Source organism: Octodon degus, unplaced genomic scaffold, assembly GCF_000260255.1.
Source record: "Octodon degus isolate 3935 unplaced genomic scaffold, OctDeg1.0 scaffold00101, whole genome shotgun sequence".
NCBI classification, from domain to species: Eukaryota; Metazoa; Chordata; class Mammalia; order Rodentia; family Octodontidae; genus Octodon; species Octodon degus.
The window spans coordinates 4,326,268-4,339,931 of record NW_004524677.1 but is presented as its reverse complement, the minus strand read 5'-3'; the positions used below and the strand labels follow the sequence as shown (position 1 = coordinate 4,339,931).

The 13,664-nt window shown below is 39.1% G+C and overlaps 1 protein-coding gene across 2 annotated transcripts in view; it reads left to right on the top strand.

The window, feature by feature from the left end:
- The first annotated feature begins 4,960 nt into the window (after window positions 1-4,960).
- The window catches only part of Gatb (glutamyl-tRNA amidotransferase subunit B), an 84,878-nt gene continuing 76,174 nt past the window's right edge, over window positions 4,961-13,664 (top strand). For both annotated transcript variants that reach the window (XM_004638720.2, XM_023723686.1), the window contains exons 1-2: window positions 4,961-5,151; window positions 6,821-6,971. In XM_004638720.2, the coding sequence (XP_004638777.1) occupies window positions 4,976-5,151; window positions 6,821-6,971 (327 nt within the window). In that variant the 5' untranslated portion in view covers window positions 4,961-4,975. The remainder of the gene's footprint in view (window positions 5,152-6,820; window positions 6,972-13,664) is intronic.

The window sequence follows — 13,664 nt, the reverse complement described above, 5'->3', positions numbered from 1 at the left end:
AGCTTCTCAGAACACAGAGCTTGCTGCACATGGTGGCAATATTCAAGAGGCTGAAGCAGGAGGAACACTGGGAGTTCAAGGCCAGGCTTATCTATGTAGTGAGTTTAAGGCCAACCTGAACTACATAGTGAGACCCTGTGTCAAAACAAGAGCAATGACAACAGCAACAATAACAACAAAAATAACTAAACAACAACAACAACAGGTTTAACATATTCTATGATCCATTCTTTTCAAGTCACGGGTGTCATCTAAATAGCTTGTGGGTGAAAGAGATACATGCAAGTGGAGATTTCCTTTCACATAGTTCCTGTTTATCCCCATGGATTTTCCAGATTTCTAGAACAGAAAACCCCTGGGAAAATGGCAAACCATCCTCTGAGAGCAGTCGAAGGAGGAAACCCCCAGAGGTGGTTTGTGGGCCAGGCTGACAGCAGCAGCAAGTGAGCCTCATTGTCCCGAAAGGGTCTTCCATCTTCATCAAGGCACTGGACAAGGCATTCTGTTTCTTTGCATCAGGAAAGGAGAGTAATATATTTCTTTGCCTCAAAGCAATCTTCTAGAGAAAGTGATTGTTCCCGCCACGTCAGTATTTTATCAGAATCAAGACTTTAATGGAAAAATAAAAGGAAATGAATCCTGTTCTCCCAATTCCTCAGCAGGCATGTATTCCAGCCTTTCTTCCTCTTCTACTAACTGAGTCCTAAAATGTGGGCTTTTCTAAGAAACAATTTTATATTTTCAGAATGCTTATTCAAATACAGGACCTTCTCTAGTGCCAGTGTTCTTTCCACATGAAAATTATTCTGTCAATTTTTGCCAAATGTCCATCATCATAAATGAGTCTGATGTTTTTATTATTGCTATTATTTAATTTTTACAAAGAATTTATACTTATCTAGATACTTTCCTTCTCGATTCATATGGTATGACATTTCAACAGTACCCTGGTTCATATAGCCACAGACCAGATAGAAACTTCCAGCCAACAGAGACATCAAATCCACCACAATGGTTAGGAAATACTAAGATAAAAATCTATAGCCATCTATCTTTGACTACCAAGAACATACTAAATATTCTTCTGGTAAATCCTTGTAAAGCATTGCTCTTATTTTCATAGGACAGAAGTAGTTAATCTTGCTAAATGTGGTAGTACACATCTGTAATCCTAGTCACTTGGGAGACTGGGGCAGGAGAATCTTTAAGACCAACCTGGACAACCTAGTTAGACCTTGTTTCAAGAAAAAAAAGTTAATTAAAGAATAAGTCAGTTCACATGTTTTTAAGATTCAAAACATATACAAATGGATTTTGAGATACATTGCCATGGCAGCAAATGTAATGTTTTGATTTTACTTGAAATTTCAATGTTTCAATTAAAATTGTCTACTTCATTTTTTAATTTTTTTTTTTTTGTTATGTAGAGAAGGGCTTACGGATGTTCAGGGTCTCACTACTGGATTGGACTCGTAGTGATTCTTCTGTTTACAGCCTCCCAAGTGCTAGGATTACAGGCACGTGGGCTACCACACCCTGTCTCAATTGCCATCTCAGGCCTCTGTAATCGAACCCCTGGCTCCTGTGCCTGCTTGCAGGAGCTTTAATTCACTGAGCTATTTGGTGAGCCCTTTTAAAAGTTCAGGACTTTTTTTTTTTTTTTTTGGCCTGGCTTAGGCTGCCTTAGTGGTCGGTATGGTGTGGCTTGTGGAGTTGGGGAATGAAGAAATTCATTGCAAACTAGTTGAAGACTGAGAAAAGAAATTATTACAATTAAACAAACAAAAGTTAGATTTCAGGGAAAATGATTAGTCTTCAAAAATCAATGTGTTTATACAGATACCTGGGGATTTTGAGTCAAATAAAGAGGGGAAAACATTCACTCCAAGTCCAATAATCAAAGGCTCTCTGAAGAATACTAAGTAAAACCAAGTGTGTTATTTTAAATATACTTTCTAACTACTGCCATTTATAAGTAACATCTGAAAATCTGCTTTGCCTTACATATCTTTTCAAAACCTTGTTCTATATGTATTTGCACTATGTCAATTATATAGATAAAATAAGATCTGAGAAAGCTTCCTTGAGAAAACATTGTATTTGTGAGAAACTTTGTCCTGATACCTCCTGAGCTCCTTGAAAATGAAAATCTCAGTCTTCTAAATGACAGCCACCTTGTCGGTAGAACCAAAATAGCTCTCTCAGCTAGAGAGCTGTCTGTCAGTGAGAGTTCTGACAGATACTAGATTTGGCATGCAGGAAGGAGGCAAAAAATGGTCCCATGGAAGTAGACTCAGTGAAAGAACCTCCTGCCTAAGGAGAAAGGCAGGAAGGACACTTGGGAAAGTGCCCTCCTAGATACCAGACAGAGCAAAAAGAAAGTAACAGACACTTGAGGTAATAACAGATGGGGGGGAGAGAGGGAGAGAGAGAGAGGGAGAGGAAGAGAGGGAGAGGAAGAGGGAGAGAGGGAGAGAGAGAGAGAGGGAGAGGGAGAGGGAGGGAGAGAGGGAGAGAGGGAGAGAGAATGAATGAGAATGAGGAGTAGCATGTTCCTATTTCCATTATTAACTCTAGTGGAATTTTGAAAGTGCCATGGTTAGGTATAAGGTACACCCACCTGGAAAGTTCCCATGTGTAAAAGGAATCAAATACATTTACATGCACAGGATTTTCTCTCCCTCTAGTGGTGGGGTGGGACTTTTGAATGATAGCCTGTCACTGTATGATATTGCTTCATATGAAGATGGGTTTCCTTAGAGCACATTTTGCTCACAAAGAGGATTTTCCTTAGGCGTGCTTCTATCCATTATCACTGTTTTCAAAGCACTCCCATACTCCATGTGAGGGAGTACATTGTTACCCAAGCATTCTGATTAGTGAAAAGGTAGCAAGGGTCTCTTTTCTCTTTTTGGCTACAGATACAGGATTCTTTTCTCCTCTGTAGTTCCATCAAAGGTGACACTATAGGATACTCATGGACAATTCTCCTGACCTAGTCAGGACCAGAAAAACTTGAGATAGTCAACAAGAAAATCAAGGCATGCACTATGTCAATTATATAGATAAGAGCTGAGAAAAGTTTCCTGGAATTATCTTGAGTAAAGATGAAAATATGAAAACTAAAAAGACAGACACTAAGACAAAGGACCTAAAAAGCAATCTGAAGCTGATATAAAGGGCAATAATTAGAGATAAAGTTCGGAGCACATCTCTACCTTTATCTTCAAGTCAGTAATTTCTTCCATTTTCATCCTTAGATATTTCATACTTAGTATAGTAATGTGGATCAAAGACAGTGAATGGAAAAGTAAAAAGCACAAAAAAAGTAAATGATAACCATTTTAACCATTTTGTAAGTAAAATTTCCTTCTTCAATTTGGAAGAATCACTTGCATAATACCATAACCATGCAGGATATTAATGGAAATAGGCCATAAATTGCAGGTGCCTAATGTAAAGGTTAGATCTGTACTGGAAAATGTATCCATGTGAAGTATGCAGAGTATGCAGCTTTTTCCTGCCCTGTCCTCAGGCATTGATGATGCTTACTCAACTTTGCTCTTGGATGTCTTCAAGGCAACCAAACTATGTTTTCATTGAAAACCTGTTCCTATCCTGTTCCTTTTCTGGCTTCCTCAACTCAGTGAATAACTCTATTAGCATCCAGCTACACAAGCCAGAAATCCACAAGTTACCCATTGGTCTTTCACTAACAGAACCAATCCATCACCAAGTCCTTCACTCTTACTTCCCAAATCTGTTGCAAATAAGCCAATTTCTCTTTGCCTCCACCACTATTTTAATTAATCATTTCTCTTCTAAAGCATCTACTGCCCCAAAGAACATCCACTCCTTTAAGTGCCTTCTCCACCCTGCACTATTTCATTCAACAAATATATTTGAGGAACCTACTTTACACTCTGGAAATACTGTGGTGAAAAACGAGCTGTACAGGCAGAAAATAAACATCGAATGGTCATAAAATTTGTATAGATAATTAAAATAACATTATAAAAATCTTACATTTAAAAAAAATCTTACATTTTAGACTACATGCTCTAAGAGAAAAAAAAAAAAATCAGTTGAGTTTCCACAAGAGTCATGAGGTTTGAAGTAAAAGAATAAAAGTAGTCTGCTGGAATGTTAGTATCTGTTACTAAGGCTTCCTAGAACATAGATTGCTTCAGATGCTGGCGAAGAAGAAGCAGCAGCAGCAGCAGAGAACACACACGATGGTTCTGTCTAGGTCCGTTCATTCCAATTTCAAAGCACCTCTGCTTTAATATAGCACTTATCGTCTACATGGAAGTATCTTTTTTTTTTTTTTTTTGGTCTGTGTGCTCCTCTTTTTAGAATGTAAACTTCAAAAAAACAAGAGCCATAACGATTTGCTTTCTGTCCTACCACCAGTGCCTAAGAATTGAACTTCCCTGAGAGTAAATACTCAAATAAGTACTGGTTGTATCAATGCGCAAGTTCTCAAATAAGTACTGGTTGTATCAATGCGCAAGTTGATGGTCGAAGTAGGACAGCCAACAAACTAAGCGGATTGAGAGCTCAGAAAGTGTTTGCAGTGATATCAAATCACTTGCTTCAGCTCTCAAGTGTAACTGGGCTATACACTCCCTCACCATGATTCTGGGCATTGGGCCTCTAACACCTAGCGCGCGCGCACACACACACACACACACACGCTCACAACCAAAAAAAAAAAAAAAAAAAAAAAAAACCCTCTCCAACTCCCCGCTAGGAGGAGTCACACCTCCCGACCCCGAAACCTTCCCACCTTCTTAGTTCTCTTTCCCGCCCCTCCCGACCAAAGTTCCGGTAGCCCGGAGTCGCAATGATTGCCGGGAATGGTAGTCTTCTAGTCCAAGCCTAGAGCAGTTGAGCGCACTTGCGGAACTACGCTTCCCAGAGGCCCTGGCGGCCGAAGCCGGCTGAGTCACCTGATGAAGGCACGGGCGGTGCGATGGCGGCGCCCATGCTCCGCAGGGTGGGCCTTGGAAGACTTTGGGGTTTCGCATGGGTGGATGGCGGTTCCGGCCACCGAAGAGGGTCCCCGAATGGGTCGACTTCCAGTCGGAGGAGGGAGCAGAGTTCGGTGGCCCAGCAGCCCCTCCACACGGCCCAGAAGCCCAGGAAAGGGTATAAACTTTTCATACCGTTACTGCACGCCTAAGTTTGAACTGCGACTGCAGGACCGGGGCGATGGCAGCCTGCGCAGGCCAGCCTTTGGGCGTTTTCGTGGGACGAACGGTTTTTGCCTATAACGTGAAAATAACACGTGCCTTCTGTCAGCCCCCGGCCCACAAGTAAACCACTCTAGACATAGTTGAGCAACTCGTGAGTGTCAGTAGCACGTTTTCTTGAGCCGATGTCTGCACCGCCGGAAGACTGGCTCTCATCGCTGTGCCGGTCGCGCTAGCAGTGGGGCCGGCGACAGACGGCGCTGCTAAGGGCTGGAAAGGGGTCTGTCCCTGCAGGCTCCGTGTAGTGGTGTAGGTCATTAGTCAGAAGTCATGAGTTAGAAAACGCCAGCTGTTTGTGAAGGCGTTTTATGTTGAACGTGTGAGACCAAGGATGATGTCGCTAACTGAAGAGATCTTTCCCCTGGTTATGTAAAGAGTTTTGCTTATTTTGCTAACTATTTTCCGAACAGCTGCTTCTGATTCGCTGTATAAGATTTAAATAGTTTTTAAAGGACAGACACGTGAGCCATGTTTTTTCATACTTGGTTTTTACTGGAAGCCTGGCATTATCTTTGCTTTTTAGTGTCCAAATGCATCCAGTTTCTTTTCATAAACTAGATAATCTTCCTATGAATGGAAAAATGTATATTTTTATTTAATTAAACTACAAACATTTTGAATAATGAATTTTTAGTTTAATTTCTCTTACAGGCTGTGTCTTTTAAAAAGGAATTAATCTTTTTTGCAGTACACAAGGTATATAGAACTTGGTGTATCAAAATGGTTTTTAAAAACCCCAAACGTGAGCAAAAATCTGTGTAATATGCAAAATTGCTTGGTAGAAGATAGGAACAGACATGAATTCCACATGGAATAAGCACAGTTAGCTGGAAGTCTTGTGTGCCAACCCCACAGAGTATGAAAGGCCAGATAATAGAGGTTACTAGAGTATTTAACACCTTGCTAGATTTGACAGAAGACAAACACAAACCACCTGAAATCTGATCCCAGAAATTGGAAATTTGGTGGGCCAAAAACAAGCTACATCTAATAGTTTAATGTTTTCTTTTGTAAACATTTTCAGACATATCATTTAGTGATCTGTTACGTCTGTCATTCTGGTTGTTGTACCTGCAGGCTGTTGTTCTAAAATGAATTCAAAATGGAAGTTGAGAATTTTCTTTTTAACCATTGTTTCTGTTATAATATCCTGCCACTGAGTGAATTCTAAATGTTTGAAAGATCAGCTCTCTTCCCTTAAGTAATTAACTGATTAAGTTAACTTGAAATTGCTGCTTTTTCATTGAAGCCAGCCAAGCAGTTGCACCTACTGCCCATTTCTAAATTGTGTTAGGGTACCAGATGGTTTTGTTCTCTACTGCTAGTGAGCTTCCTAATGCCACATTATAAACAGCTTTTTTTTTTGCCAATCTCATTGTAGGTGTTCATTATGAATTGCTTTTGATTTAATCACCAATAAAAATGACATTTTATAATACAAGACTGACTATAAAATTTAATAAGTTAAAAACACAAATAAGAAATTAACCTTTGTGATTTAGGCTTATAGAAATTCATACATGGTACCAGATGTAACTCCTTCACAATTTTCTCATTCTTTTTAGTGGACACAAATGGGCAGCTGTGGTAGGATTGGAAATTCATGCCCAGATTTCCTCCAACTCCAAACTTTTCTCTGGATCTCAAGTGTCTTTTATGGCTCCTCCAAATTCTTTGGTTTCTTTTTTTGATGCTTCTCTACCTGGAACTTTGCCGGTAAGCTTTTTATCTGACCTTATTTTTATTAGTAAGTGTTTGATATATTGGACTTTCTTGTTGTAATACCTTGATATGCTCTGTTTAGGGGACTTTGGATAAAGTGGGATGGGCTAAATGTTTCTAATAACTAATTCTGAATGTATTCATACACCTGTTTACTCCACACACATTTTAGAATGCCTGCTAAACACCAAGTAACTGTCTTATAAACTCATTTGTAAAGATGAGCAATGATCCCAGCCTTTTAGGAGTTCAAAGACTAGTAGTGGTGATGTGTCTTGTAAACAAAGTAGTGATGGTGATGTGTCTTGCACTGTAACTATTTCTGTGAAGGTAAGGGGCAGAGGGTGGTTTTAGAACCCCGAAGAGGAATACATAATTCAGTAAAAGGAAGGACAAATGTGAGTGTTGTAAAGGGTGTGTTTGGTTAATGAAACCGGCTGGAAGAGATGGTGTTTGAGTTATTTGAGAGGCCAGTTAAGAGTCAGGCAGATTAATGAAGGAGGAAGGGGAATCTGTAGTCAAAAGAAGCAGCATATGTCACATGATATGACAGTGTAAGATCAGTAATGATTGTGGTTATTGAAAATAAAGCTGCAGTCAATAATGAGCCAGCCACAACATGCAGAGACTTAACTACTCATTTTCATATCACCCCAGGGAATGACTGGATGTAGTATATCCATTGAGATTTTTATTAGGTATTTTCATATAATTGGGTGAATTTTGAAGGAAAATATAGGACAGTGAAAATGTTTGTGCTGATAAGTAGTTCAAGGTCTGACTAGAATCTATAGTACGGACTGGGTATAGGGTTTCCTGCCATGTTTGAAGAGAGTGTGTATACCTCGTGGGAGTGGAAGCGGGGCCTGCAGGGCTGGTCTTGGATCAGTTTGAGCCTCAGACATTTTGGTATAAATGGAAGCTGGTATTGAACTGAGTATTGGCAGGCTTATAGGAACTCTGTCTGCCTTTTTCAGATTCCTTATTCAGGCAGGAAGTTTCTTGGCCCTACCCTCTCCACCTGGGCCCTTGTGTTGGGGCACTATCTCGTCTTGCACTTTATCCTTATTTATGCTTTGTGCTCTGGAGGACTCCCATTTCTGGAAACCATGTCCAGGGCTGCCTTTGATTTGCTGTTGGGTCTTTAGAGAGATATGGACATAGAGGTCTGTCTTCCCATCCCCAGCTTGGATTAGCTGTCTATAGAGAGAGTTGTTGTTTGGAGAGAGACAGCTGTTCAGTTATGAGAGTTTTTGTTTTGTTTTTGTTGTTTGAGTGGAGACTCAGATATAGTAGAAATAAAAGAATATCTATTCAGACAAGTGAAATGGAAGGCAGCTTATATAACACTTCTATTTCCTTCTCAGTTGAAAACATTTTCCCTATCTGGTAATTTGTGACAAGAGAATAGGCATAAACTCTGAGTCCCTTCTAGATTTTTCTAGCTAAAAATGTGATATCTAGCAGGATGTTTACCATAGTTTACATTTAGAAAAGATCCACTTGTAGATAGGCACATTTGTTTGCAAGAGGCAATAGACTCTTCAGTTGTGCATAACTCGTCAAATATTTAATTAAGATGGTTCAAAATAAGAGGACAACAGACTTCATGTCATACACCAGAAATGATGTTTGATGATAAGCATGTCAGTAAAACAGTGGGAACATTGAGCCTGAAGTGCTTAGCTTACATTAATTAAATGGTACACAGAGGCTAAAAATATTTCTTCTGAGCTACCAATAGTCAGTTTAAGTAGCCTATGTTTATTCTCTGATCCACCTCTTTTCAGAAATGTTTCTGTCTTTAAAGGAGCTAGCTGTTTTAGTACTTGAGTGAAATTATGTCAAAACTCCCAGGATAGAACATCACTGAAAACATTTCAAAATCCCATGTTTTACCTATAAATAGATTTAAAATGTTCTAGAATATTTAGACAGGTGTCCTTCTCTACTTATTGTAGAGTTGCTATGCTGATAGGCTAATATCCTGCCTGGATCTGGTAACTGCTTATAGCCCAGAATTTGAGAGTATGTTTCTGAGAGTTGGAGTTGTTGTTTTGGTCAGCGAAGCCAAGAAGTATGTATAATTCACGATAATGCTTGGCACTAGGTCTTGCTATCTTATTTTGTTGTCTCCTCATTCTTCTCCTTAACCCGTTGACTACTCCTTCTCATGTGCCATTTGTCTTCACCTAGCCCTAACTTGTTGGCTTTCTGTACCTCATTTCTTGGCTCTCACTTCTGTTCCCTGAGTTCTCCTGTGTAATCTTTCATCCTCAGATAGAGCTTTTCTTTCTGCTAGGTACCAGTTGTGTGTGTCTAATGTCATGTGTCTGTGTATTTCTATCCAGATAATTCATGTCTTAAGTTCAGCATGTACAATATTGAGCCTATTACCTTTTTCTCCAGTAAAAATACACCAGTAAACGGAGCAAAAGAATCTTTATAAATGGATATTAGAGAGAAAGTATGTGTATAATACACAGAGAAGCATGTATATTAAAGGAGGATCAAAAATCACTGGGAGGCCAGGGAGATAGCTCAGTAGAATAAGCGCTTGCCTGGCAAGTGCAGGGTCCTGAGTTCAATCCCCAGTACTATAGAAAAAAAAAATCACTGGGAAAAGAAGATATATCCAATTGACAGTTTTGAAAAATTGGTTAGCTATTAAGAAAATAACATTATAGGGGCCGGGGAGATGGCTCAGTGGAATAAGCGCTTCCCTGGCAAGCGCAAGGGCCTGAGTTCGACCCCTGGTTCTGCAAAAAAACAAACAAAAAACAAAAACAACCTTTTAATTGGAAAGATTCTCACCCGGACTAACTATATGTATTGATACTGGTGAAATAAGCAATTGCACTGCAGATGGTAATCTGTAATAGTAGTTTCATGCTTGGAGTGCCTGTCATTCTGGTGTTCTGAATATGGACTGCTTGTCATGACATGCCAGTTCCTGCTACGTTGTCTCTTGGGTAGATGCAAAAATAAGCGGTAGTCAATGAAAGCAAGAGACAGGAAAAGGAATATTGTGGGACTGTCCTGCTTCAAGGTTGTATATGGTTAGATTTTGGACTTATGTGTAAACATAAGAAGTATATAATTCTTTATGCCTATTTTTAAAATATATTCTAATTTTGTTTTTGAAAAAAAAAGAAAATAACATTATAGTTCATTTCATGTATCTAACCAATATTTGTGTGTGTGTGTATGTGTGTATTTACAAGTTAAAAGTAAAATTAAAGTAGAACGAAATAAACTATTCATTTGTCCTGGGATGAAAAGAAATCTTGTAAGTGTAAAAGCAAAAGAAAAACTTCATAAGCAAAATAATGAAGATTTATCTACTTTGATTATCTAACAAATTTATTGACTAATTCTTTTAGGAATATATCCTAGGAAAATAATGAAATATATGCCTGAAAATTTTATGTAGAAATGTCTATAGGATTATTTGTAACAGTATAAAATTGTAAGCAATGAGAATTTCTTGGAGAATGGTTAAGTTATGTGACTCTATGCAGTGGAACATTATGAAATAATAATGTTTATGAAGGATTTTTAATGACATAAGAAAATGCTAAAGATAAATATTTTATTGAAATGAATGGAATTTGCATGTAGGTTATTTAACATTCTTTGGCTTCAGTTTCTTGTAAAATGGTAATACATATGGCTCATTGGATTTTTGTGAGAATTAAATGAATCAATGCCTTTTAAAAAAATACAGTCACTGCAAATCACAAATGCTCCACAATTCTGACCTATTAGTATAACTTGTAGGGACTGCTGGCTTTCGTTGTCACAGAGAGCGCCCTGAATTATCAAGCACAGTTGTGTTGCCAGTGACAGCAGCAAGGGGTGTCCTACAAAAAAGATGTTCCCTTAACCTGGATCTTACTCGTTAAGGAATCTAACTCACAAAACAAACCTGTTGCTCCTGTCACTTCAGGGGTACATGGAGACCTAGGGGAGCAGTAAGAAAGTAATAGGAATATGTTGGATGGAAATACTTCTCAATTAGAAATAATGCACTTGAAAAATAATAGGTTGGTAAGATTCTTTTTTTTCAATCCATATATAGTAGCTGGATTTTGTTTTGGTACAAAAAATAGTGACTTTTTGATTCTCAGATACTCTAATAAGAGAATAGAAAAGTATACCCAGAAGAATTTAGATTTTAATGCAAATTGGAGTCATGTGTATTTTTTTTTGCTCAGCTACTCATAATTATGGAAGCCCAAAGTGGCTTAGAAGAGTAGTAGTGGTTTAAATGTCTCAAGATTAATAAATATTTATTGAGTACCTTCAAGTGCAACGTATGCTGTTTTGATTAAGTAAAAAAAAGATAGTTGCTTAAAGAGGGGTACATGTCTTTCTGCACCCATTTGTTAGGGCTTGCGTCTAGATGTCCCCTGAAAGCTTCCTCAGGGAAGCCATCATCCGTGGAGCCTTTTGGAGGTGGGTGGATGTAGGGTGTATGTTGCTGGAATCAAGGATGCCATGCTGGGATTAAGGGTGTGAGTGCTACCTGCCCTCAGGGTGGATAGCCTGAATAGATATAAGGGACAGAGAGTCCTTGCTTGTCACCATGCTGCCTTCTGCATGCCATGAGCTGTTTCTCCTCTGTGATGCCCCTCTGCCAGCCATCTCTGAACTAAACTGAACTACAATAAAGTTTCCCTCCTTTAACTTTGGGTGTCAGGTATTTTGTCTCAGCAACAAGAAAAGTAAGACACCATTTATTTTGCCACTCTGTCAGTTGTCTCTACTTATTTACTGCTCAGCTGACACTGATTGGATGCTTCCCATGTGCTGATCTTGCATTAGCTCTCATGACACAGCCTAGAACTACAATAGGTAGAGGGTAGACATGAGACCTGCCCTAGTGGAGCACTTGGACCTGTTACTCAGCGTTGTTGGTGGTGGAAAGATACTGTGCTTGAGGATTGTATAGGAGAAGCTTTCAGAGATACGAGCAGGCTGTGAAATGGGCCAAGCAAAAAGGGAATGAGATGTACAAGGACCAGGAGAAAACCAGGACATGACTGGCTGTGGGACAGAGCGTGTTCGATGGGTCCTAGGCAGAGCAGACGGCACTGCTAACATATCACCTAGTATCTGTCCTTGAAGTCCAGGCACTGGTCTGCTGTTTTTCCGAAACTCATGTAATCTGGTTTGCCTGTCTTCTTCTCTTCTCCTTCAGACAAGAATCTCTAAAAATGTCTTTGTAGGATGAATGTGAATCTATCTATCTTACCCTATCTATCTATCTATCTATCTATCTATCTGTCTTGGAAGAATTTCAGGGGTGTACAGATATGTACTGATGTTTGGGTAAGACAGTAAAAAAAAAAAAAAATCTTCATAGTCACCAGATTGTCCTAGAGCAGTCGTGACAAACCTGTGGCATGCATGCTTCGGGGGGCTGTTTATATCATTGAAAACTCTAAAAAGTTTGCCATCACTGTCCTAGAGGGAGGGCCACCACTCAGTCAGCCCTGGAAATTTATATAACATTTGAAATCAGTATTTTAGTACCTCACTATAAAATGCAAATTTATAACCAAAATCCCCAGACATTTGAGAAAGTTCTCCCAATGTGATGGATAGAGAATACAATAAAAAAGAAAGCTGAAGGAAATTACAGGCAGTAGTGCACAGGATAAAAGAATACTTTAAAAATGAAAAGCTTAAATAATTATCAGAAATGATGGGGTCAGGGGTGGAACTCAGTGGTGTAGCGCCTGTCTGGCAAGTGCAAGGCCCTGAGTTTGATTCCCAGTATGAAAGCAAGCAAGCAAGCAAGCTAGCTGGCTAACTGGCTGCATCCTTAAAAAGAACACACTGCTACCTTTTAAAAATGAACGATAAGTAAGAATGAGCTAGTTCAAATTAAATTTATGGTGCGTCTTTTCCACAAATAAACCTCACAAGAGTTAGAAGATAAAGTCAAGGAAATCTTCCTGAAAGTAAAACAGATGTGCAGTGAATTGGACACTAGAAGAAAAAGAATGAAAAAACTGGGGAATCAGTCCAGGAAGTACAATATCTAATTAATTAGAGTTCCAGAAAGGAAAGAGGGAGAAAACATGGAGGAAACCATCAAATAGCTGTTTAATTTCCCAGAACTGAAGGACATGTGTCTCCAAATTGAATAGGCCTGCCAGTTACCCGGCATAAGGAATAAAAGTAGTCTGATATACAATCTCATAACATTTATGAACATTAGAGATAAAGATAAGATGCTAAAGCTTACAAAGAAGAAAGCAGAAGTCATGTCACAGATAAAGGATTGGGATTAGAGAGACATCAGGCTTCTCAACAGTACCACTTTAAGCTGGAGAAGAATGAAAGTCTTAAAAATTCTTAGTAGGGGAAAAAATATTCACTCTAAGCTAGAACTCACTGTTCTGTACTATCAGTCAAGTGTAATAGTAGAATAATTTCTAACCAGCAGCCTCCTAAAAATTTTACTAGTATCCCAAGAACCTACTAGAATAAAGGAGGGTTTGGGTTTGCAGCTCTGAAGCACGCACTAAGGCCTGCTGGGAAAAGAGGAAAGATGGTTCCACAATATAGGACTCTAGAAAAAATAGGGTGGGCTTGGGAATTATGGGTATCTGATGTTGGTGTGGAGAAGAGAGTTTACAGGTAGTGTGGTGCCTGTGAAAAGAATGAGCGGAAGGT